General features: G+C 37.5%; 1 protein-coding gene across 1 annotated transcript in view; it reads left to right on the forward strand.

Annotated features, from left to right (window-relative positions):
- The window catches only part of LOC126262686 (Down syndrome cell adhesion molecule-like protein Dscam2), a 551,718-nt gene that overhangs the window by 367,948 nt on the left and 158,145 nt on the right, over window positions 1-25,625 (forward strand). The window contains exons 15-22 of the mRNA XM_049959465.1: window positions 3,533-3,681; window positions 8,378-8,588; window positions 11,267-11,400; window positions 11,530-11,600; window positions 12,856-12,960; window positions 13,045-13,183; window positions 15,516-15,662; window positions 24,480-24,641. Of these exons, the coding sequence (XP_049815422.1) occupies window positions 3,533-3,681; window positions 8,378-8,588; window positions 11,267-11,400; window positions 11,530-11,600; window positions 12,856-12,960; window positions 13,045-13,183; window positions 15,516-15,662; window positions 24,480-24,641 (1,118 nt within the window). The remainder of the gene's footprint in view (window positions 1-3,532; window positions 3,682-8,377; window positions 8,589-11,266; window positions 11,401-11,529; window positions 11,601-12,855; window positions 12,961-13,044; window positions 13,184-15,515; window positions 15,663-24,479; window positions 24,642-25,625) is intronic.

Genomic DNA, 25,625 nt, shown 5'->3' on the forward strand with positions numbered 1-25,625 from the left:
TAGGGAAGGGACCGTTTGACGTGGAATGGGTGGCAGCTGTCATAATGGAGGTACTGTTGTTTGTTGGTGGGTTTGATGTGGACGGACGTGTGAAGCTGGCCATTGGACAGGTGGAGGTCAACGTCAAGGAAAGTGGCATGGGATTTGGAGTAGGACCAAAGGAGTTGAGGTTGGAGAGGAAATTCTGGAGTTCTTCTTCACTGTTTAGTCCAGATCATGAAGATGTCATCAATAAATCTGTACCAAACTTTGGGTTGGCAGGCCTGGGTAACCAAGAAGGCTTCCTCTAAGCGACCCATGAATAGGTTGGCGTACAAGGGGGCCATCATGGTACCCATGGCTGTTCCCTTTAATTGTTGGTATGTCTGGCCTTCAAAAGTGAAGAAGTTGTAGGTCAGGATGAAGCTGGCTAAGGTGATGAGGAAAGAGGTTTTAGGTAGGGTGAGCTTTTGACCAAGAGGCCTTTTGTTGAAAATAGACAACATACACTCATGCAAATGAAACTCACACACACATGACCAAACTCTCTGGCAGCTGAAGCCAGACTGCAAGCAGGAGCACATGATGGGAGAGGCAACCAGGTGAGGGGTTATTGGACAGTCTTTCCTTTTCATAATAATGTTACATTCCATCCTGGATTTTTCATTGATTAACTTTTAACATTTATAGTTGTCAAGCTGTGATATAGGCTTAGTTCTTTTTAAGTGAACTATGTATTTCTTTCTGTGGCATTGGAAAGTACCTTTGAAGTTTCTGAAATAACATAACATGTGTGGAGCTTAATCAAATAGTAACAATATAACATTGCCATAAACCACTGTTGCATCATCAGGTGACGGTGTCCCACAAACAACTGCTCTGCTGTACCAAGTATAAGCAAACTTGTAACTCAGGTATGGTTTGCGTGTGTGTTTGTATGATTCCTGTATGAAGTACACAAAATGTTGACACGGAACATTGACACATACTATAGAACTATTTATAACAGACAGTTCTACAGGCTAAGTTTCATCTGGACCTATTGCAGCTCAGTTTTGGGGTACTACTTTTCTGCATTTGGTAAAGTGGAAAACTTTAAATTTATATACATTTAAAGCTAGTGGCCTACTTCTACACCACTTTGAAATCTTCTGACAGCCTGACTTTATATCTGTGCTATTTGTCCAGTTTTTCTCCAAATAGTGCTTCATTACAGATAACTTTATCATTTGCTTAAAAGTTTGTGGTTAGTTTTAAAATTGTCTGCCGGGTCATCAATAAACTACATGAACAACAAGGGTCCCAACAAACTTCTGAGGGGCATGCCTGAAAAATTCATTCAAGATAACATTCTGTTTTCTTCGTGTCGAGAAATCCTCACTTCAGGGATAAATTTTGTTTGATATCCCTTTTTCAGTAGTACTGAAATTGTTGATGCGGTACTGAATTAAGTGCTTTTCAAAAGTGAAGAAGAACTACATTGACTTGACTACACCAGATGAGTGGCTTTTGGGATCTTATGTGAGACAAGTGTAAGCTGGATTTTGCATGATGGATGTTGTGAAATCCTTGCTAGTTGACATGGGGGAGGTTATTCTGTTTAAGATACTTCATTATGTTTGAACTCATTATACAGAGTGTCCCAAAAAGAATGATGTGATTTTAAATAGAATTATTTATTAGGAAGAAGGGCTTAACACCAACAAATTGCATATTGAATTACTCAGAAAAGACAGAAGTTTATAAAAATCCATCATAAATGTTCAATATGTCTTCCATTGGCTGCACGGATGACATCTAGCCAATAGCCGAATTCATCCCTAACTGAGCGTAAGGTGTCTTCTGTCACTGAAGCTACAGCAGCCGATATTCTGGTTTTTAGTTCATCAGTGTCACAAGGTAAGGGAGGAATCGAAACACATTGTTTAACATATACCCACAGGAAGAAATCACATGGTGTTAAGCCATGGGACCCAGGAGGCCAAGCGTGTAAAGCCTGGTCTCACGGCCCTGTACGCCCTATCCAACATTGAGGCACATTGGCATTGAGGACACACTCGTAGAGACATCTAATGCATTTTTTCTGAAACTCTAGACCATGCCGATTACATCTAGTGCTTTTTCAGTTACCTAGTGACATTTGTCTCAATATTATTACAAGTTAAAATCGGGTCATTCTTTTTGGAAACCTGTATATTCAAAGATTCTACAGCAGATGGACATCAGTGAAACTGGATGGTAGTTTTATGGATCACTTTGTTGCCCTTCATATAGATTGGTGAAACCTCTGCTTGTGGCCAACCACTGGGCACAGTTTTTGTTCGAGGAACTACAGTTTATTGTGGTTAAAATGGGAACTAACTCAGTTGCAAATTCTGTGTAGAATCTGACTGGGGTTGCATTGGTCACTGGAGCCTTATTTAATTTTAGTGATTCCAGCTGTTCCTAAACACCACTGACGATAATGTCTACATCACTCATATTTGCAGTGGTGCAGTAATTAAATTGTGGCAATGCTCCTGGATTATCCTTTGTAAATGATCATTTAAAAATGGTGTTCAGCATTTCTGCTTTTTCTTTGCTACCCTCAGTTTCAGTTCCTTTCTCATCCATGACAGTAACTCTGGTACCACTAACAACCTTTATGTGTGCATAATTTCTTTGATTTTGAGAGAGATCTTTAGATTCTGCTGCTAAACACTTTGTTCTTGTGACAGCCTAATGTATTCATTCAGCGTCACTTGTTCTACTAGATATATATTTATCGAGTTGTCAGTCAATTATTCTTCTAAACTTGAGCCATAGTCCCTCTACTTGATGCTCCCCAGAGCTAAATGTTCTGAATTCCTCCTTGAGATATTACACTACTGTCTCTTTATCTAATTACTGAGTAATGTAAATCTTTCTTCTTGTTTTGGTGTACCAGAAAACAGACATCAAACAAAGCAGTAGGAGGAAGTCAGTGGGCTTCTCTCCTGGGATATACAAGGAAATCTTCGCATTGATTACCATATAAAGTATAAAAGCATAATTGGTGAATACTATCCTTGTCTTCTACACCAACAGGATAAAATAATGCCTATGAAAAGGCCTGAATTGTTAAAGAAAAAAATACTTCTTTAGTTATGGCTGTGCAATAGGTCATCAAAATCCCTTCACAGTAGAAAAACTGAAAGAATGGAAGTATGAAATTTGTTGTTACAAACTGGCTTCAGTCTACTGAAGAGGTTGGGACCACTTTAGATGTGTACTTTGCAGAGCTTCCTTCCTTCATGAATGGAATCTGGAAAAATGTCACACAAGCACATTGACATAAAGGAGGGTTACATTAAGAAATGAGTCAATTTTTAGACAAAGAAAGACTTTCACAGGCTTGGCAAGAACTTTCTAACTGATTCCTGTAAATGTGAAATAGCATTGCTTGACCCAGAAGTATATAACCAGTTTGAACAAACAAACAGTCTTTTACAGATACTGTAAATGGTCTGTCATGTTACAGAAAATGGCACACTAAAAGCATTTAATTGAATATTATTATTTAACTTATTTACAGGACAAGTGTAGCTGATGTGAAGACTGACACAGGGCTACAGTCTCAGCTTGTTATCAGTCAATCTGATCGGCAGGACTCAGGGCTATATACATGCCAAGCTGGCAATATGTTTGGGCATGGTGAACTGCTGATCAATCTGGCCATTCAGGGTAGGTAAAATTTTGGCACTTCACTTGTTTCGGTTTACTGAAATCATTATATTTAACGCACACTTTAAATTAATCTAAGTTAATCGCGTACACTTTTCAGATTATATGTAATTTCAGTGCTTTCCGTTTATGAAAGATATTTATTAATTTTATGCTAAGATGCTATCTTATGAAAGTGTAATAAAAGGTACCAAATAAAAACCAAACAATGCTAGGAGTCTGACATATTCGAAACTACAACTGGCAACTTGTTACGAACCTCCGTGGATAGACAAATAAATTCGGTTGCCAGTACTTCCATCACAGATCAGAAAGTGATAGCATATACCCATGAAACACTAAGAGTGGTTATCTATATAAATGTGGTGCTTGCAGGAATGTTAATTTAAATCCTGATTTCATCAGGCAGTCTCTTTTTAATGTTCATGGTTGGAGAGCATTGACAGTTTAATTATAACAGTGGAATAAATACTTCAATCATAGAGTTTGATCTGCTAATAATATACACTTATTAAGAGATAAATAAGACAAAATAAGCATGCTACCAACATACTGAATAAGAAGAAAGAGAGAATCATATCAGCACAGTCACAAAGAAATTATTCACCATTCCAGGCAGTACATGAATGGAGCTTAATAAAAGTTTTCCCTTGAATTCAACATGATAGGAAAAGAAAGAATTATGCAAATAGTTGTGTGAAGCATTTATTATAGTAAGAGACTAGCAGGGAAGCTAAATCCTAGGCATAAAATCCTCTCTCCTCAAACAGCTGAAATTCCTGTTGTTGATCGATTGCATTGCAGTGCAGGCTTACCATATATGAAATGAATCTGTGCCTAACTGTATGCTGTGCTGCTGATCAGTCAGTCTTTCCTTCTCATCCCATCCAAAAAGTCTCCCCTTATCCGGGTTTCTGGATGACTTTTCTGAATTGTACCTCTTTCCCTAAACCTCTCCAGTCACTTTCCTTTCCCCCTATTCCTTCCCCTTCAACTCTTCTGCCAGAAGAAGGAGGCACTGGCTCCGAAAGCTTGTAAAAGTTAAACTCCTTTTGTGTGTGCATTCCCCTGCCACCATGTGGTGAGTAGATTTTTTTATCTAACCATTTACATTATGGCCTGAAATACAGTCTGATATACCATCTGCAGTTTGATTTTCTGGAATAAAGAATGCCTAAAACTGTTCAAATATTTCTACATTGATTATGTACCATAAAACAGGGATCATCTGAATGTGTTCTGAAATGTGTTGTGTCATGAGCTGAACAAAGAAGCTAATTTCCATTCTTATCCCTTCATGGTGTAATGGTAGCAGGCAGTGAAGTGTCTCATTCTGAATGGTCTTGAAAACACCATTGAAGACTCAAATGGTTACTCAGTGCTTCTTCAACTCTGAACTTAATTTAGATGCAGAATTTAGTAACCCTCTAAATACTACTAGATTTACTAAATCGTCTTTCCCGTTATGTCCATCTAAGGGAGTGTCAAAGTTTCCATGAAAGAAAATGCAGTCCATTATTTTTGACATTATTTCACAGTTCTTTTCAGCTTTTAAATCGTGCTCATTGATTGAAAGTGTATGTCTCACAATGTTTTTCATTATACTTGTGGTTTCTAAAAGTGACAGTGAAACTACATTAGCAGTGTGCTTCTTTGATTTCTCACATTTTTCAGTTTTTTATTTCATTTTGTTTATATTCAGAAAACCATCTTTTAGGCACCATACATCACATCCAAACAACAAATACAGAAAGTAAAATATTGCATTTTTTTTACTTCACAGCCGCAAAGCCAGTTTTTCCATTGCTATCATTCAGAATTAAAGCCATGAATATTTTTCTTGTTGTTTGTTCTGGCTGAATTATTCTAATATCATGTGCTGAATGACAGCTTTCCTTAACTGTGACTTTCCCACGAAGAGACAGCTATGAAAACTTAAGCTGTTGAGTAACAGCTGTAAAGTAACAGAACTGGAAAAAATCAGTGATACAAAATAACTGGGAGTAGGACAATAATCCAGTTCTATGCTTCATCACATTCAAGAATATGATGCAAGGATTTTAAGCACAACACATATATAGGGGGGGGGGGGGGGGAATCTGCATGCCAGGCTTGGCACTGTGGGGGTGACAGTGCTCTCTCTCCTTCTCAGCCTTGTCTGCAGCTTCCTGTGTGCACACATACACAACAGCCAAACTCCATGCCACTGGAACTGTGAAGCAAACAGTTCCATACAAAGATTTTTCTCTCTCTTTCATAAACTGAGAGATGACTACTGACATTAAGGATTATATATTGTACAAATATAAAGAAAGAATTAAAGAAAGATGAACCAGTTATATTAAATGATGTAAATGGATAGATAAAAAAAACTACTCACCAAGCAGCGGCAGGAGAACATACACACACAAAAGGATTTAACTTTTACTTTTTGCCATTGTATTAAATGTTATCCATAATATAAAATGAAAATTGGGAGTGCTGCAGCTCCACTGTGCCTGTAAGTGAGCCACCACTGCTTGTTTGTTTTATTTATCACTATTAAGGGATTTTTAGACCTCCACTACATCCCTTCCTTAAAGATATTTTATGATTTCAATTTCCTCTCAATGTGCCTGAATTATGCCAAGAGCTGTTTGAAGTGGGGTTGTTGTATTTGGATTAGATCAGTCCTTCTCAGTGGATAACTGGTAGTAGAATGGGAAGAAAGGACTGTCCATAAGTTTGACTATCCTGCTTATAGATCAGATCAGGCAGATTTTTCAAGTCTGTGAAAACCTGAATGATATATGTTTAACGTTTTTAGCTAATTACTTAATAATGAGTTGCAACTTGCATGATGGTCAAGAACATTTTCATTGTTCTTCAATGAAAGTTCTTATCTTTATTGTAAAACCCTAAAAGTACTTTATTTTTAATCCTCATTTTCACCAACTGTGATATGTAAAAGCTCCATTTTGATTTCCTTATTGTTTCCTTTCTTTTCATTACTCTTCCAGCTTTTTTCTCATCTGTTCATGTTGCTCCAGTGGTTATTATTACTATTATTACCCTCCTAGACCTGAGTAAAGCATTTGACACTGTATCTCATAGTACTTTGATCATGAAATTAAGACACTACGGTATGGAAGAGGATACCCTGAAATTATTAGAATCCTATGTAAGCAACAGAGTACAATTTTTTAGTGTAAATGGGCAGCTGTCAAACCCACAAACAATAAAAAGAGGTGAGCCACAGGGCTCCATACTTGGGCCCTTCCTGTTTGTAGTGTATGTTAATGATATTCCACAGTATTTACCCTGTAAATACTGTGCGGACGATACAACTTTTATCAATTCAGGACAGACTCTTGAATCTGTACGAGAAAAAAATAATATAATATTTGAAAAATCGGTTCATTGGTTTAGTGCAAACTCCCTATTCATAAATGAAACAAAAACTGAGGAAATATTCCTTAATTTGAAGGTATCAAACAAAGAAAATAAGTCCATTAAACTGGTAGGAATGATGATTGACCAGAAACTTAGCTGGGATAAACATATCACATACGTCTGTTCTAACTTGCACGTGCTATGTTCCTACTTTATAAGCTTAGGAATAACTTCAGCCAAAAGTTGCTGCTGCATTCATATTTTGCTTATATCCATCCCCATCTTTCATATGGTCTTCTGCTCTGGGGAAATTCTCCCAATTCAATATCAATTTTCAGATGGCAAAAAAAAAAGCTCTTCGATGTATAGTGGGTTTATCTCCTAGGGATACATGCAGGTAACATTTCAAAAAACTTAACATCATGACAGTTCCTTGTTTGTACATCTATTATTGCTTATTGCACGTAAAAGAAAACATAGCTCAATATCCCCTTAGGTCATCTGTCCACACCCACAATACAAGACGAAACCACACAATTGATCTGCCATACTCTAGATTGTCCAAGATACATAATAGTTATAAATATGTAGGCCTCGAACTGTTTAATATGCTCCCTAAAATTGTACAAGTAGTATCTAAAAATAACTTTAAGACAACATTGGGTCAATGGCTCAAAGGTAAAGCATTTTACTCAGTTGATGAATATAAAGATTGTAATATGGCAGATTTGCTGTTTGAACACAGAGAAAGGCACCTCTGCCTCTAGTAGGACCTAAATTTGGAAAAACAATATCTAACATATAGGCATAATAGACCTATTTCGAGTGCTCTATATTTGTATCAATAGCTTAGGATAATGGCATAGTGTTATCAACATGTATATGATAATGACATAGTGTCATCAACGTGAATACTCCCCGCTTAATATAAATCTGTATAATGTTTTCTTTTTTATTGTAAAATTAACAATATATAAAATTCGAAATGTGTGCTATTGTACTACACTTACATTCATATGATTTATATATACATTGTTATGAGAATATAACTATCTTTATACTGTAATTGAACTTATTGACGAAGCCGATTGTATAAGAAAATACTGAACAGCTAGTAAAGTATTATTATTATTATTATTATTATTATTATTATGATCATTGTTATTCTTACCATTAACATTTTGTTCCTATTACATTTATGAAATTCTCCTTTACTTCTTTATTTCTGGTTATCAAACATTTTTTGATTGCTTGCTGCAATAGCTCTGTTTTCAGATTTCTGATGTCCACAAATAAATTATTTTGTCACTATAAATGTTTCCAGAACCACCTGATCCTCCACTTGATGTGGAAGTGACAGAGGTTAACAGCAGATCTATTCGCTTGTCATGGCAACCTCCATTTGATGGCCATAGTGCCTTGACAAGTTATCTAATACAATACAAGAGAGGAACTAGTCTTATCAGTGACTGGCAACACTCTGGAACTGTCAACATTTCTGTCCCAGCCTCAGGAACTGATTTTACAAGTAAGAAGTGAGTATTGATGGCATTCATACATCACTGAAGCTCATGAAGAATAATTCACAGCTACTGGTAAAGTTCATCTGTTGGAATTCGTATTCTTTGTATGTACGTAGTGTTTGTAATTATGATAATTACACTACAGCCCACTGTTTCTTCCGTGTGATATTTAAGTATTCTCTTCACTATCAGTAAATCGTAGCCTTGCAATAAATTCAATAATTCTACTTCAGTTATAACATACGTAAAGGAAAGGCAACTAGCAACTTCTCACATATAGCTCACTGATGCATGGCACACAAAAACATGCAACAGAAAAAAGTATTTACTCTAGCTTTCAAGCTCTTATTTTTTCTCTAGTGGAATTACACACATTTACACACACAACCACGAAGATGCCCAAACATTCACACTAATGGCCACGACGGCCTCGGACTACAGAATACAACTCAGTAGTAACATAGTGTTGTTCTTTTGGGGACTGAGTAAGTAGGACCAGATTAATCAAACAACTATTAAAATATCAGCGGATAAGAAACTCAACAATCACCTGAATCAAAACAACAAGAAGGATTTATAAAGGCATAAAAGAAAGAAATGTCGTAATAAATGAGATATTAAAATATGGACGATTCCAAGGCAAGGAAACCAGAGAATAATTGAAGCATCAGAATCTAAAGAGAGAAAAAAGATCAGTTGAGATTGGAATTTGATCCCATTTGGTCAATAAAAAAATTAAGAAAATCAGAAACAAAAGATTGATGATAGCGGAAGGACAGAGAAAAAGAACTTGGAAAGAAAATAGGCACTGACTATAAATCTGATTTGAGTGTTATGATCACTCTGAATAACAACAATCTGAAACATATTTTTAACTTAGGAAAATAGCCTATTAAATTTAGAACACCATTACAATATGTATTAAACAGGGTAATAACATTACAAGGAAAATTCCCTGTGTGAAGTCAGTTAATCAAAGGCCTCTTGGCGAACAGCAAAATTCATTTACAGTGCAGGTCAGATAATATAAACTTCTCAACTTTAGCACAGTGTCACGAACCGGCTCTAATATGCAGGAAAAGTTAACTCCATAAGGACACCGTTACGGTGTGGCTAATGGCTGTAAAGGAATTTAGTAGAGCTGGCCATGATGTCTCCTTTGTTGATGCTGCTGTGTCTGCGTTGTCCTTGTGGCTTCTTGTTGTCTAGGCGATGATTCCTTGGTTGCTTTGGGTCCAAGAAAAGGTGCGGGTTTTTTAATTATTACTGGACTATCGAAAAATGACGCAGTATTCCACGGTTTCTTTGTATCAAACACATTTATTGCAAGAACTATATGCACAACTACACTCAACCGCGGCCAACACACAAGTGGTCGAAGACCCGTCGTAGACCAAAGATCACGGTCATAAGCTACCAAGAACATACAATTCCAATATCGATTATTGATCGCAACACCTAACTTAGTATTATCGTAAGCAAAAGCTTTTATAACACGACTTTAGTGTATAATAAAATAAAGTGACGTCTATTAGTGTATCATAAAATAAAATGACGTCTATTTGTCAGTTCCATTACAACAGACAGAAAGCACATACAACTGCAAACACATAGCAAGCTGTGTTAGGAAATGCTTGTGAGCCATACACAGCTACAAGCAAGCCAGGCCCACGCAGCAAGAAGCCAGCGACACGGAACGCCGTTTTCCTGCCAACTCAGTAAGTTCTGTTAACAAACACAGAATATTAAATTTATCACTGAATCACACTGTAAGTGAAAGTTCTTGTTTAACCATGATTGCACATATAGAACCTTCCCAATAAGGTTATACACCATAGAAAATAAGCTTCTTTAAAAATGTATGGTGTAAGAGAGAACGACTCAAAGGGACCTGTAAATTGTTCCAGAAAGGAATATAAAAAACATCTCACTAAGGTCTTACTGGGGAAAGAAATACAGTAGAAGAAGACTGGGTAGCTTTGAGAGACGAAATAGTGAAGGCAGCAGAGGATCAAGTAGGTAAAAAGATGAGGGCTAGTAGAAATCCTTGGGTAACAGAAGAGAAATTGAATTTAATTGATGAAAGGGGAAAATATAAAAATGCAGTAAATGAAGCAGGCAAGACGGAATACGAATGTCCAAAAATAAGGCTGATAGGAACTGCAAAATGGCTAAGCAAGGATGGCTAGAGGACAAATGTAAGGATGTAAAGGCATATATCACTAGGGGTAAGATAGATACTGCCAACAGGAAAATTAAAGAAGTATGAATATAAAGAGCTCAGATGGAAAACCAGTCCTAAGCAAAGAAGGGAAAGCAGAAATGTGGAAAGAGTATATAGAGGATCTCTACAAGGGCGATTTACTTGAGGGCAATATTATGGAAATGGAAGAGGATGTAGATGAAGATGAAATGGGAGAAATGATACTGCACGAAGAATTTGGTGGAGCACTGAAATAGGCCCCGGGAATAGACAACATTCCATTAGAACTACTGATGGCACTGGGAGAGCCAGCCATGATAAAACTGTACCATCTGGTGAGCAAGATGTATGAGACAGGTGAAATACCTTCAGACTTCAAGAATAATATAGTAATTTTCTGTACATGCTATTCATGGCTTTAATCATTTAAGGTAAGACTTACACTGAACTTGTGTCCATCATTTTGAAAAATGTTTTAAATTTTCAGATCGGATTCCATAAAAACAGCAGTAATAAGTGATTTGCATCCTGCCACCACATACCACATAAGAATGCTTGCAATGAATACTATTGAGGCCAGCATCTTCACTGAACCCCTGATTGTTAAGACACAAGAAGAAGGTAAATCTTTCAGTTCTTAATTGTGTCTTCTTTTGTATTTCCTAAAAGATTGCATATTAAGTGAACAATAAATATTTGTGCTCAAATTTGTTCTTAGTTCTAAAACAGTAAGTACTTGTGTAACTTCAGCTCCAGTTGGGCCTCCACAGGATGTGAGAGCAGAAACTATTGGTCCAGATGAACTGCTTATAACATGGAAGGTATGTATAATTTTAATTTTTCTGTTACTGTTTTCAGACAATCCTGTAGCCCAAAACCTACATCATAATAAAAATAACATTTCAGCAGGTGACATAGCTATACACACTGAAATAAGCTCACTGGGCAGAAATTGCCATTTTTAGTGTAGCTGGGCACACCATCCCCACAAGCCTCAATATCAAGCTGCTCTCCACTGTAATGCAGACTGCACAAGATTTTTGATGCGGTTTCCAAGCACCTCTGTCACAAAACACACATATGTTGACCAGACAGCATCTGTGTCATGCTTAATATTTGTCTCATAATTTCAAGACTTCTAAGTAACTTTCTGTGTGCTCTGTGTGTGAGTGGAGATGTCTGATGGAGATTTGTGACTGCCCGTGGGTGTTCCTTACACGAAACATTCATTTTTAGTGCAGCTGAAGCAAAATCATTATTGGAAGACAATGTTGGTGATACAATAGGCCTCATTAAGTTAATGAGCATTCTTTGTTGTTCACTAACTTATACTGTCTTTCTGATTCATGGTATCTGTTAACCATTGTTATGTATTTAAAAAAAAAATTCTTCAACTTGCTCCAGCCTTGCATGCAATGTGTACAAAAGGATATCTGAAGTCTACAATGAAAAAAAAGCTTGTGGGTACAGGGGGGATGTTATGGGAACCCTTGTTTTTCAGTAATGAAGTTTTACTTCCAAAGGCCAAATACAGCCCATGAATTGTTGTAGAAACATATGGTAAGGACAAGTGTAAATTATTCATATCTTATTGTGACATTCACTTCTATATGTTACCCCACTGTACACATGAAATTCTCTGACCATAATGAGCCATGCCTATATGTTTATAATAGCATAAAAACTGTACAAAGTACCAGTTACAAACAACTGAAAGGCAAAGAAAAATCACTCAGTGAATGACTTTCTTCTGAGAATTATTACATTGATTGACTTTTCCATCAATTCTTGGTAGAATATTTCATTCATTATGAATAAAAATGCACACAGCACCAGTGTAATATTCTACAATAATGTTGTAGAATATTACACCAGTGTTGTGTGTGTTTTCATTCATAAGAGATTGATTAGTTCAAGAACGTGTTTCCAGTACTTTTGGTAAACTGTCTGCTCCTTTCATGTTCTTACAAGTATTTTTATCACTTTGGTTGTTTCTTTTAATTAAAACCTTAAGACATTCTTTGTAATAAAATATTCTTCTTAGAAGCCAAATAAGTGCCTTGATATTTTTAACAGCCACCACTACCAGATACATGGAATGGTGAAATTGTGGGATACACAGTTCACTGGAGTCTTCATGGAGCTTCATTTTCTGATAGCAACAACACAAATACAAGTTCGGTTAGTATATTTTTTAGTTAAAAAGCAAGAAAACCCCAAATATTCAAGTCAGTGTTTCATACTTATTAACCATTTCATTTGCAGGTTAGAGGGCTCCAAAATACAGAGATAAGACTGAAACAACTGAAGAAATTTACAAAATATGACATTTATGTTCAAGCCTTCAACAGTGTGGGACATGGACCAAAATCATCTCCTTTCACTGTCACAACGCAAGAAGGAGGTTACAACATTGTACTTTTCATTTATAAAATCACATACTGTAGAAAGTTTTAGGTTAATATGACATGGAACACCATTTTTACATAAGAACTTTCACTCCTTCTCATCCTGTATGATAAGTCTGCCCTGACCCGCAGTTCTGGGTGACTTTCCTGAAATCTACCCCTTTTCCTAGAAGTCTGCAGTCCTTTTCCTTCACTCTTCTTCCGTCCCCTTCAGTCCTTCTGCCTGAATTAAGCCATGTGATATACCACTTGCAAAAAGCACTCAATACAACTTTAGTTACTTCATACTTCAATATAATCTCCTTTTTCATTATCATCAACCTAAGAATTCATTGCATAGACATGAGAATTATATTCCATCAGTGCTTCCTTAATCCTCATACGATGTTGCAACTATTCATATGCTGGATTGTTTATTATGTGTTAATCACATTCTGATTTGTAGACTGATTTCATTGAGAACTGATGACATTTCTGCAAATTTGTGAATTAGAACTTGAACAATAGCAAAATAATTTTATTTTTTAATATTAGTTTCCAGATGTTCTACAATTACACAAACTATATCTTGTCATAATTATTTGGCCCAATACAGTTTCAGTATGATTATAAAAGGAAACACATAACTGTTTTGTGGATTAAATACCTCAAAAATTTGTTACAACTATACTTTTTAATGTCTTTGCTGTCAGTCTTGTTTTTTTTTTTTTTATTTTTGCAAAAATCAAATATGACATGCAGTTTTTAGTGATATTAGATGCAATGTGCAAAGTCAGATTTGGTTTGTATGTGTATTAGCTCTTACAAATAAATTTTTATAGTTAATGAGTGAAACATAGACAACATAATGTTGCAGTTTAGTGTAACTGAATATCATCTGGACAGTTTAAGAATTATTTGTGCATGCATGCATTATTCTCAAAGAGACAGAATTCCACAGAGAGGCAACATTGTGATCTCAAAGTAAAGCAAATTGAACAACCATCTGCCATGGTTTTGGAAGTCAAAACAAAGGCACATGATACATGATATTGCATACGGATATTACGAAACATAGGGTAAAATAATAAATTTTCATAAAGTTAAACACATGAAAGTTCTTTCCTTGTTGTTGTATAACACAAATGTAAGAAACTACAAACACATAATAATTTTAAACTGTACCCACTTGAAATAAGATATATTCACAGTCTTATTGCTTTTTGGCATGCAGTTACGTGCTGTGCAAATGTTAGGTATGATTTCAAAAAAGAAAAATAAGAAAATAATTGTCAATTGCTTATCTTAAAAGTTTGCACCCATACTATTTCGCTTTGAAAACAACTGCAGAATGATGAGTGACTATAATGAGGAAGCCACAAAAGCTTTTGGCTGGCTTTCAACTGAAACAACAAATCAATCACATGATGCCCCTCATGCCCTAATTCATTGTAATTTGTTGTTTCCATTTTATAACTTGTGTGTTATGACAGAATGGCATTTCAGAGCAACAGCACATTGAAGAATTATAACAAACATGTCACTTTAGATATGTTCTGTAATAATTAAATGTTAGTTAATAACATATCAGCTTCAGGAGACTCTAAGGTGAATGTTAATATTCCAAATTGTATGAGGCCACTGCGGTTTTGTGACTGAGACAATATATATTGTATATGTGTTTGTAACACACTCTAGGACTATCTTACACATGTAACAGAAGTATGTTCTGCAGCATTTGATGTTATTTACATAGAAGAGCATACTCTCTTATGAATTAGTTTCCTCAATTATGTGACTTAAGTCTGACTAAAAAAACAAAAGATGAAATTGCTATGAGTGAAACAACCAGCAATGACACTTATATTCTTTCTTCTCTCAAATATATGACCTTTTTTCTGAATATGTCAAGATTTCTGATGGTGTGCGTAGGCAAGAACCTAAGAGCACAGCAATCATTTTTATAGTCTTGCTTGTCACAAATAGTTAACTGTAATCAAATCCTTTAACAATGCTTTCACAAATTTGGTGGTCAAGATCACACCACACAGCAAGTGATGGATGTCACATGACCAATTTCATCTGAACACCAGTTGCATGCTGTGGTGCTTCCTCATTTTAGTTGCTTGTTGTACACAGTGACTTCTGAAAAATATGGTGCATTGTGGTACATCATGGCACTGTGGGGAATGCTAAATAGCATGGCACAGCCTCTCTGTGTAGACTCTATCCCTTTGATTATGCTATTACCGTGTTTTTAAATGTTTTGAAAGCTGTGTGGTAAAAATGTCAGACTTTCTTCCCATTCTAGGAACAATAAAAACTAGTACAATATGCCTCATTCTACAGTTCCAGAGGCTGCACCTCAGAATGTAACATGCTCTCCATTGTCTTCAAAGAGTGTGAAAGTTAAGTGGTTACCACCACCTACACAGTACCATGGAGGAGTTATTCAAGGTTATAAAGTCATTTACAGACCAGTTATTACTGATTCAAGTAAGTGTCATATTAATTTTTTATTTTAATTTTTTTTTTTTCAATCAAAAACTTCCAAAGTTTCAAGAACTAGTACTAAGCAAGAAATCTTGGAATATACAATATGCATCACTCCTATAGCGACCACAAAGATAAGATTAGACAAATTACTGACACATGAGAGAGTTTCATGGAGATACTAAAGAAACTGAACTAGCAAATGCTTCAAGATAAATGTGAAGTATCCTGAGAAGGTCTACTTACAAAGTTTCAAGAACTAGCTTTAAATGATTAACCTAAGAATAGACCATAACCTACTATGCATTACCTCAAAAGGGATCACCAGGACAAGATTATACTAATTATAGCATGCACAGAGGTGCAATCATTCTCCCCAAACCTCACATGTGAATAAAGTGGGAAGGAGCCATAAGAACTGTTACAGTGGGAAGTGCCTTCTCTCATGCATTTCACAATGGTTTTCTGAGTGCTGATGTAGATGCAGGTTATAGTACACACAGAAGTGTTTTAAATATTTTTAGTCCTGTTCCTGCTTTCCGTACACTTAATTGTTTGCAGAATATACATGTAGGTGTCAATACATATTTGAATAGCACATCTCTTGGGAGTAACTTATTACACACCAAAAACAAAACATTTTAAAATGACAGAATTACATGACTGGTGTGAACATACAGTTAATATTTTTAAAGCTTTAGAGTTCTTTCTATTCTTTACTGTCTTATATTTCAATCAAGTGTCACATTGTCCATAGAAGCTTTGAAGGATTTCCCAAAAAGCATTAACTGTGTAAGTCACACAACCATATTTATAATAAATTATTAATTCTGTAATCAATTGTTTGTTCCAGTTGTTATTATCTCATAAGTAAGGAGTTAGGGAATGGGAGGGAAGTTCTATGGAAGGGTGGCTAACAGCTCGGAGGGAGAGACATCAGGTGAATGTGTGGAATCCTGCCCACTTGCGTCTTACAGGGTGCCTAGGATGCTGCTTTCACAGATAGCTAAACAACACACAAGCAAATCCTATTACATGAGTTTATTACAGTAACTGAATTGACAATGCTTAACTTTGGGTCACAAGCAAATGGTGACATGTAGAATAATCAATGTTTTTATGCTATATACAATGTCCATGCAAGTTAATCACGCAAGTTCATATTTCACTGCTATCGTTAATATTATTGTGGCTTTTCTAGTGCTCTCTTCTAGTCCAAGTCTGCTAGTGCATCTCTTCTAGTCCTCTCTTCTAGTGCAGGCAAGGCTAGGCAGTGCATCGGTTTTATTCTCTTTGTATAGATGCAGCTCCTGTCATGGTGATGTCCTACTCTGCGTGCTATAGGCTGATGTCGTCTCACAGCCCTCTTTCCTGTATTATTCTTGTTCTCCATGCTCACACATGTTGTTTGCCAGAGCAGTCCTCCCCCCCCCCTCCCCCAAAGCGAAGCAGTGCGACAATGGTGGGGGAGGCAGGAGTGTGGGTGCAGTGCTGAAACAGAAGCTGTCGCTGCAGGTGATGTCAAGTTTCCAGTCATACCCTGCCATCCGGCCTTCGCTCTTGCAGAAACATCCCCCGGAAAATGACCAGAAGGGTACATGTCCACCTCCTGAGGCCATGAACCAAATGAAGAAGGTGACGACTGCTGTGGTGTGGGTGGGTCCAGCTCCATCGGTAGGATGAGAAGAGGCAAAGGCCCCACCTCTATGGGGTCATCCCGCAGTGTCTTGATGACACCCTCTGACAGCTGCTGTGGCTGTGCTGTCCTCAGGATCTGTGAATCTGGGGGAAGAGACACTGAAGATTGTCGTGCACATGACAGAGGCGAAGTTGATTTCGATGTTGGCGCTGCAAGTCATCTGGACCTGAAATAAGATACATGCAAGTTCCAAGTCGACGGACAATCTCACAACGCACCCACCATCTGCTGCCACTAAAAACCATGTAAAAGACAATTATCATACAGCACAAAGTAGGCACCGGATGCTGACGAGGGTGGAGCAGGTGAGTGCAGAGCAAAGTTTGGCCATCTGCTGCTTAAAGGTTCTGACAAAACATTCTGCTTCACCATTCATTCGACATGAAATGAGGGTGTTGCCTGACACTATTACTTCAGGTAAACCTTTGAGGCAAAAAAATAGAGGACAACAGCTGAATTGTGCTACGTGACATTGTTGAGTTCATTGGCACAGGAAAAGGAAACTTGCTGTATGAGTCAACCACAATCAACCAACACGGTGATTGCGACTTCGGCCAAGCAGAGAATTTCTATGGTGGATCAGACTCATTTTCCACATATTTGTGACACTGTGACATCATCTGTTCTACTTGGGTGTCCATATACTGCCAGGTACAGTGTCGATGTGCCAACTTTTTCATATGAACAGTCCCCCAGTGCCCCAGTGTCCTTGGTGAAGTAACTGCAACACTTCTTTTTGCAAAGCTTTCTACATCTACACCTACATACATACTTTGCTAGCCACCAAGCAGTGTGTGGTGGAGGGCACTATTCGTGCCAAAGTCATATTCCCCCCCCCCCCCTCCCCCCCTGTTCCATTTGCGGATTGCACAAGGGAAAAACAACTGTCTGAATGCCTCAGTACGAGCTCTAATTTCCCTTATCTTTGAACAGTGATCATAGCATGATATGAAAATTTGGTAGTAATAGTATATGCTCTACATCCTCGGTGAAGATCGGATTTTGGAATTTAGTGAGGAGCCCCTTCCGTTTAGCATGTCGTCTATCTGCAAGTATGTCCCACTTCAAACTTTCTATGAGATTTGTAATGCTCTCGCAATGGCTAAATGAACCAGTCACAAATATTGTTGCTCTTCTTTGGATCTTCTCAATCTCTTGAATCAGACCCAACTGGTAAGAGTCCCATACAGATGAACAATACTCTACGACTGGATGAACTAAAGTATTGTAAGCAATTTCCTTTGTTGAAGGACTGCATCGCTTCAGGATTCTACCAATAAACTGAAATCTAGAGTTCACCTTACCCATTACTTGTGTAAGCTGATCATTCCATTTGAGATAATTTCGAATAGTCACACCCAGGTACTTGACGGATGTTCCCGCTTCCAAAGGCTGGGTATTTATTTTGTACTCATATATTAATGAGGACTTTTGCTTTGTTATTTGCAATAGGTTACACTAACTAATATTGAGAGATAACTGCCAATCATTACACCATGCTTTAGGGATCATCCTATGACTGTCCATTGTCATTTTGAGCAAGAATCTTACCTTTCTATACAGCAAGGCTATGCCGATGTGCAAAGTATTGGTGCACTACAGAGTTGTGTATGCTATGCAAGGAATGAGGCCAAGATGTGCGAATGAATGTGAGCAAAATGTTCAAATCCAAATCGGCTTCTGTGGCCTGTGCAGTTTTTCTATAGTTCAGCGGAAAAGATTGAAGCGATTCAGAATCCTGAGCATTGATGTGACAAAAAGATGCAGCAGAAGCATCAAAGTCTGTATCAGGACCAATCAGAAAATGGGAAATTGCATCTGCATTACCACATTGAACTGTCATATGATACACAACCCCATACCGGTATTGAGACAACAACAAAGCCCATCTTTGCAATTTTTGGGCAGTTTGTACCTGAACCAATTCATCAGATGAAACAAGGACTGCAAAGGCTTGTGATCCATTACTAAGTAGAATTTTCTGCCATACAAATAGTGGTGGAACTTGGTGATACCATACAAAATAACCAAAGCCTCTTTCTCAGTTACACTGTGCTTTGGACAACACTTTCAATGCCAAAGCAATGGGCCTTTCTTTATTACCAATTCTGTGCAAAAGCACTGCACCAGTTCTGTAAGAGGAAGTGTCAACTTTCAATATAACTGGTTTGTCAGGATCAGAGTGAACTAAGCATTGATCACTGAGCAATACATCTTTAAGTTTTCGAAAAGCTGCTTGGCACACATCTGTCCAAACAAAGGGGACATTCTTGAAATGCAAGCGATGCATTGGAGCCACTTTTTGCGCAGCATTCGGTATGAACCAAATATAATAGTTCATTTTCCCTAAGACGGACTGCAATTCTGTGACATTGCGAGGAACTGGCAAATCTCATTTGGCTAACAAATGCGACTGAAGAGAATGTACACCTTGACTGTTTATGACATGACCAAGATACTCCAACTCAGGTTTTAAAAAATTGCACTTGTCCAATCTACACTTTAGTCCTGCATCAGGCAGCACACGAAACAAAACATGTAAATTTGCAATATGTTCTTTAGGTGTATGACCTGCTATGACAACATCATCCAAATAGCTTGAAAAGTTTGGTACTTTCACAGTCAGCTGTTCCAAATACCATTGGAAAATGGCAGGTGCAGAAGCACTGCCAAAAGTCAGTTGTGAATATTTGAACAAGCCAAAATGAGTATTCATTACACACACTTTTTGAGATTCTTCATCAAGCGGTATTTGAAGATATGCATCCTGCAAATCAATTTTTGAAAAGTAGCGTCTAGAGCGTAATTTGTCCATGAGATCCTCTGGGCATGGCAGTGGTCAAGTATCAATCACAGTTTGTGGGTTGACCGCATACTTAGAGTCAACACAGAGGCAAATGTGACATGAAGGTTTGGGGAGGAAAACCAATGGACTTGCCCTTTGACTAGCTTGTATGGGTGCAATAGCCCCACTGTCTTGCAAGTTCATCAGAGACTTTGTCCCTTAATGCAAGGGGAACAGTTCTGGCCCAGAAAAGTTTTGGCTGAGCATTGTCTTTCAGAGTAATATGTGCAATAAAATTGTTAGCCTTGCCTAAACCTTTGGAAAAGAGTTCCAGGAACTCTTTTAGCAAGCTAGCGACACTGGCGTTTGCATGGAATGCAGACACTGACAACAGATTGTCCTGAAAGTTAAAGCCAAATAAATCAAATGAATCAAGACCAACTATGTTCTCACAACTGTGTGATTGTAGCACCATAAAAGTCACTGTTCACGTATGTGAGCGATACATGGCAGGCAATGTACATTGTCCGAGAATGGGAATGTCTTATCCATTATAAGCTGTCACTTGTGTGCTACTTTTAGACAGGTATGGTGAGCCTAACAGTTCATATGTGTGACAATTTAGCAACGTGACAAAGGCACCCAGGTCCAACTGAAATTTCCCACATTTCCCACAAAGAAGCAAATGAACAAAAAGTTTGTTGGACTGGTGTATCACTGAAGAAACTGCACGCTTGCTAGGTTTGCTAATGCTTGTTGCAGACTTTGAATGTACTGCATTAATGTGACTAGATTTTTGTGAGTGGGCCAAATTCTTATGTTTGTTCCTCTGCAAACATACAAATTGTACATGTCCTTTCCTAACACAAGTGTAACAATGAGCTTGTTGGGAGGGGCAGTCTTGGCGTTTATGCTGTGAATAACTCTGAGGGCAAGACTTAATTCTGATCACTTGTGTAGCCACCTGTTTAGCAAATTGCTTACGCAGCGTGGAGCATTGTTTACTTGGCGTGGCTCGTGCAAGCTGCCACTGTATCGGACAATTGCAAACAAGGGACTCAACCCAACAAGTGGCTGGCTGCTAAAATTTATCGGCTGTCAGGGCACCTGAATAGTACTGATCTAGTTGTTGCACTACCTGCTGAAATGAAGGATCGGACTGTTTCAGAATCTGTTCCCTGAGTTTGACATCAGGTACATTGTACACGATCACATCACGCAACATAACATCTGAATATAAAGCACTACAAACACATTTAAATATGCATTTCCTTATCATATCCTGTTACCCACTCACGAAAAGTTTGTTCTGACCGTTTTTTGCAATTAAAGAACTGATACCTAGCTGTTACCACATTCACTTGTTGGTCATGATAGTTTGTTAGCAACTCTACCACCTGTTTACAAGCAAGTTCACTCGGAGTGGCTTTAGGAAACAGCTTCTGAATTAATCAGAACACTGCATTTCCTACCGTGGATAATAGATATGGAAGTTCCACAGTACCTGGTATGTTGTGAGCAAGTATGTGTGCTTCAAATTGTTGCAACTACTCAAGCCATTCCTCTTCTTATTCACAAAACTGTCAAAAAGGTGGTATAGCTGCAGGTGTTGCTGTGAGAGGTGCTTGTTACGTCAGATACACAGCATTGGCCAGTAGCTGTTGTACCAACATAGATAATTGCTGCATCTGGAACAGAAACATCTGTGTTTGCTATGTTGTATCTAACACTTGCAGCTGTGGCTCCTGAGCAGAGGGCGGGATAGGTGGGGAGGGCATCTTGGAACAGACAAATGCAAGAAACAGACAAGGCAAGCAAGAAAAAGAAGTATAAAAGTGAAGAAAATTTCTGCAACGCCCACCTGAAAACACTGTTTATCAAAAGAGCCTGTTGAAGCAAGTAACACCCCTGCAAAGTAAAGGCAAGACAGAATTAAGGCAACAGAAAAAAAAAAAAAAAAAAAAAAAAAACATCACTACCAGGCACTAGGTTCTTGTGATAACACATTGCCAATGTGGAATCCTGCTCACTCATGTCTTACAGGGTGCCTAAGATGCTGCTTTCTCAGATAGCTAAACAACACAGAAGCAAATCATATTAATGGAGTTTATTACAGTAATTGCATTCACAATACTTAACTCTGGGTCACAAGCAAATGACGTGCAAATAATCAGTGTCCTTCACTATATACAATGTCCATGCAAGTTAATCACACAAGTTCATATGTCACTGCTATCGTTAATATCACTGTAGCTCTTCTAGTGCTCTCTTCTAGTCCGGGTCTACGAGTGCGACTCTTCTAGTCCTCTCTTCTAGTGCGGCCGAGGCTAGGCAGCACACACTTTTATTCTCTTCTTCTTTATAAAAAGGGAGAAAGGGATAATGTAGATAATTTTAAACCTATTTCTATGCCATCAGTGTTTGCAAAAGTTATCGAAAAGGCTGTGTATGTAAGGTTAATTGATCATTTTATATCACACGATTTGCTATCAAATGTACAGTTCGGCTTTAGAAGTCATTTGACAACTGAAAATGTTATATTCTCTTTTCTCTGTGAGGTACTGGATGGGCTAAACAAAAAGTTTCGAACGCTTGGCGTATTTTTTGATTTAACAAAGGCATTTGACTGTGTTGATCTCACAATATTGCTCCAGAAGTTGGACCATTACGGGATAAGAGGAGTAGCTCACAATTGGTTCACGTCTCACTTTAGCAACAGGCAGCAAAAGGTCATTATTCACAATGTTGATAACGGCTGTGATGTGGGATCTGAGTGGGGTACTGTCAAGTGGGGGGTGCCCCAGGGATCAGTGTTGGGGCAGCTCCTGTTCCTTATTTATATAAATGATATACTCACTGCACAGCATGGCTGTTTGTTATGGGATTTTAATCTTCCTGATCTAGGCTGAAGTAGCTGGGAAGAAATCTGGACACAGGTTTTTCCGTTTACAGTAGACAGACACACTGGTATGGACAAGAAAATTTAGTGACTGGTTGTGAATTATTAACAGAAGAGAAAGCTTTTGTGATCACGCCACATAAGAATTCAACTTAGGCTGAAGCATGTTTATGCTGTGTCATTGTTGTTGTGAATTAGCTGGCTAGGCAACTTAGTGTGGATGTGGCAGAATTCTACAACTTGCCTGTGTTTATAGCACTGCACATGAAACATGTCCCCCATGGACATTGATTGAGATCTAGGATGCTTTGAAAAACAGTCTGGAGAACCTTGTTATTGTGATGTTGGCTGCTATATGAATTTTCAGTTCAAAATGGGAAGAGAATACATCAGTCTTCAGTATTAATAGAGGTCAGGGCAAAATTTATTTGGAAGAGACATTGTTGGTGGGTGATTATTTAAAAAAACCACTGCTGATGAATGTCATTGATATCACTAACCTGGAAATAAGATTGCTTGTGTTTGCAGTATGACTCCCACCGTGCTACACTGGCATGATGAGTTGCTGTAGCACGAGTCGGTATTGTACAGCCTCCTCGGCTTGTCATTCCAATAAGGCCAGCAGCCGAGTGTGCTGCTGAGCATGCTTCTCCACCTGCTTTTGTTCTTGTCATGCATTTGAAGTTGCAGTCACAGTTTCAAGAATTCTTGATCCATATTAACTAAAACCCGGTCTGCCATTCCAACACATGAACTGAATTTGTGTCCTTATCGACAGTGTAATATCTGTTGAATTTATTATGAGTAAGAGTGTAGTTTGTTGGGTGTATAGTTAACAAAAGTGATTTATTTCACTACTCGTTATACAACACCAAAATACACTGATAGGACATAAAACTAGTCTGTGCTTGACACCATAAAAGTGATAGATAACCAGCCTAAAGATCCATCAAAGAAGTCTGTCACCGCATCAGTGACCAAATAGTTGCAAAGTATAAGTCTGAAAAAATAACCACAAGAATGTTCTAACTCACAGCCAGGTAGAATAGAGCACAGTGTTAGTGAGAGCCATAAGCAAAAGCACTGCATGGACCAAAGAATTTGTGCTCCTCTAGATATCAAGTTATGTCAGCCATATGCTGTCAACAGTCTTGTACATATGATATCCTTTGCACTCTGTCTTGCGATAGTTGATGAAGCCTGTAGCACAGTGATCTTAAGCTAGTGAGCTTGCTGTCCAAAGATTTAGTTATAGTACAATTATTAGACAAAAATCATTATAAACATTGATTGATGTTATCAATACTGTTAATACATTTATCGAAAGTTATCACTGTGTACCTACAAGAGACATAATATTCACCTTTGTAGTAAATTTTGAAACTGTAATCATCTGAAGAAAGTTGTAGGTATCTATATTTTTTTTCATACTTTCAGCTCTGCAGATAGCTGGCAGTGAAGTGAAGAGAACAGCCAGTCTGGAAACATATCTACATGGACTTCTAAAGTTTACAAATTACTCTGTGAGACTGTTGGCATACACAAATGTTGGTGATGGTGTTCTGAGTACAGCAGTCTTCTGTATTACTGAACAAGATGGTAATAGAAACCCATGTAACATATTTATTATAATATTATTAGTATTCTAATAAGTGACAAATCTGTCTAATGTAGTTTTATAATTATGGAAGAAGTAGAGGTTGTAACTTGCCACATAACTTAAACAAGACTGAAAACATTACTAACCTTTTGGACAATTCCTTTCTTCGGAAATAACTAACATAGGGTACACATACTCAGAAGAAGGACTTTGTCCAAAAGCCAACATTTTCAGTCTTTTTTGTGTACATTTTGATTGTTCAAAGGCTCAACTCTAAGCAAGTTATTATCTTTACTCCTTTTACTTGTATTCCACCCAAGACTTTCTGTTATTCTGTGTGTGTGATTTGCTATTACATGCATGAAGAAACTATTATTCTTTTTCTGGTATTACTATTTTCCACTTCACCCTTTTTTAAGTACTTTGTATGCTGACAAGAATGATTATTCTCATCAATTCACTTGTGATCCTTTCTGTTTGGTTTTCATAACCCTAAAATGTAATTTTTGAGTAAAAACAATTATTCACATTGCACTGTTTTCTCCATTTACCATCAACTGCCCAGCAATACAATTTATTATGTAAGTTTTGTTTACAATGTCTATAAAGTATAACCCCACTTCTATGTTCCCAAGATTAATGTTTTCTCACTGTTTAAGACCTTTTCGATTGGGCCCTTGAAATTCTCTATGTTCAGAATGATAATTTCCAGACACTTGTGAATTATTATAAATTTCCCATCATTTACATTTAGTGTAACAGCATACTGGTAATTGAGATATAATGATGCTGCAAAGGTGTTGCCTTTCAAGCAAGGTTTATGAACATTATGCAGTAAACTTTCCCTAGTTCTGAAGTGCTAGCAGCCATTAGTTGGAACAATTCACACCACTAGTGTTTTATCTCCTAACACTAGCAATCTAACAATAATTGTGTGTAGCGTTGTTCGTTGTTGCATTGTCAAAGTATTGGCTTGAGGTATC

The sequence above is a fragment of the Schistocerca nitens genome, chromosome 1 (assembly GCF_023898315.1).
Source record: "Schistocerca nitens isolate TAMUIC-IGC-003100 chromosome 1, iqSchNite1.1, whole genome shotgun sequence".
Classification (NCBI taxonomy): domain Eukaryota; kingdom Metazoa; phylum Arthropoda; class Insecta; order Orthoptera; family Acrididae; genus Schistocerca; species Schistocerca nitens.